The 1,753-nt window shown below is 37.9% G+C and overlaps 1 protein-coding gene across 1 annotated transcript in view; it reads right to left on the bottom strand.

Moving 5' to 3' along the window:
* The window catches only part of LOC123978378 (cytochrome P450 2K1-like), a 6,116-nt gene extending 4,779 nt beyond the window's left edge, over positions 1 to 1,337 (bottom strand). Inside the window, exons 1-5 of the mRNA XM_046061627.1 lie at positions 1,131 to 1,337; positions 854 to 1,016; positions 593 to 742; positions 334 to 494; positions 6 to 185 (exon numbers count right to left, since the gene is read on the bottom strand). Of these exons, the coding sequence (XP_045917583.1) occupies positions 6 to 185; positions 334 to 494; positions 593 to 742; positions 854 to 1,016; positions 1,131 to 1,337 (861 nt within the window). The remainder of the gene's footprint in view (positions 1 to 5; positions 186 to 333; positions 495 to 592; positions 743 to 853; positions 1,017 to 1,130) is intronic.
* Positions 1,338 to 1,753: the final 416 nt, after the last annotated feature.

Below are 1,753 nucleotides of genomic sequence, written 5' to 3'. Positions count from 1 at the left end.
CAAACCTCCAGATTTTGCTTGTGGACCAGAAAGGCATCCACAAAGCCTCTGCACATCTGTGGATTGAGGGTCTCTTTCAAACGACTGAACAGCTGTAAATTCTGTTTAATATTGGCAGCAAACGATTTATGGAATTCTTTTTTGCCGGCAAACCATTTTCCAATCCAAGGAAACAGGTTATACACCTGAAAAAAAAAATACGTTATCTATTAATATTTAAGATAGTATTATCTTTTTAGAAAGAAGGTGAAAAATCTAACAATTTCTAATATATCATACATATAGTATTAAAAGAACTATGTTGAAAGTATAAACTTCAGAAACTTCAGAAACCTGTACTGATGGGGTCCCCAATAGTTGATTATTTCTGCTTGTTCGATCTACCATGGATGTAAACTCTGGATCGTCATATTCAAATCTGCTGCCATAAACAATGGAGCAGATAATGTTAGAGACTGCATAGTTTATTAGTCCAGCCGTATCAACAGCTTCTCCTGCAACAAGGGAATCAATCTATAAATGAGGACTGAGGATTTTTTTCAAAAGCTAGAAATGCTGCTTACCGTGCAGCTGGTTATAAAAAGACAGTTACCCTTATATTTCTTAAACACTTTAACAAGATAGTCACATTCCTCAATGATTTTTTCCTCACAAGTCTTCTTGCCCATCCCAAAGTCTCTCAGGTTGGTTATGGCAAAGCGCCTCATCTCCTTCCATAAATCGCCATTGGACCATATAATACCTGAGTGGAAGTAGTTCAGCAACTTTCTAAACGTGGATAAAGGCTATAAATATTTTCTAAACATCAATTACAATGTTTGGTCAAAAGCTCAGTTTTTTTTAATTTCATTACCATTTCCTTTAATAACTTCATGCATAATTAGCATTGGATCTCTGTCTCCAAACTCATCAGCGTAGTTGACAAGTGCCTCCTTCACTGTCTTGTATCCAGCCAGGACCACCACTTTCTTGGGTCCCAAATAGACGGTGAACACTGACCCATATTTCTTGGAAAGCTAAAAAAAGGGGAACAAAGTCACAGCATTTTCTTGCTTAACGCACAAACACCAGGTGAAGCTGACAAGGTAATAACAGTATAAATAAAACACCTTCTTCAGCCACTTCTTCACCTTCAATAATGTGTTGTAGGGTCTCTTAAGGTCCATTTGCAGCAGATTCCCAAGCAGGAGAAGTGGTTTTGGTCCTGGAGGTTCTTTCCTGTTTTCCTGCAAGTTGAAGCTGGAGGAGGAGATGAGGTAGAGAAGCAGCAGGACCACCAGAGCCCCTAACAGGGAGAAAAAGCTGGATGTCTGTACAAAAACATCTAATATCTCCATTACTAAAAAATAATCTACGTCAGTTTGTTGCCACTGCAAGTTCACTCTCTGCCCTGCTTCTGTCACTCTAAATTGAGAATACTACTACTACTACTACTAATACTACTACTACTACTAGTACTACTGACCAAAGGTAAAAATACAAACACTCTCTTCAATCATTCTAGGTCAGTGTTCTGTGAAGTTAAATATTTAAGCACTTTAACAGTTTGGTAAACTTCCTGGTAAAGTTTTTACTGGACAGGTTAACAATGACTAAAGACTCACATTTGGATTTGTAGGTTTACAGCCATGTTGCGTCTTTGTGCCCCAATTTGTATTGTGTTTGAGTAAGGTTTTTGTTTACACTGCACATTTCACATAATGCAGCAACTCCATAAACTTAGTGTTGCACTTCCATAAACTCACGGAAGAGT

Source organism: Micropterus dolomieu, linkage group LG10 (genome assembly GCF_021292245.1).
Source record: "Micropterus dolomieu isolate WLL.071019.BEF.003 ecotype Adirondacks linkage group LG10, ASM2129224v1, whole genome shotgun sequence".
NCBI lineage: Eukaryota > Metazoa > Chordata > Actinopteri > Centrarchiformes > Centrarchidae > Micropterus > Micropterus dolomieu.
This window is presented reverse-complemented; position numbering and strand designations above follow the sequence as displayed.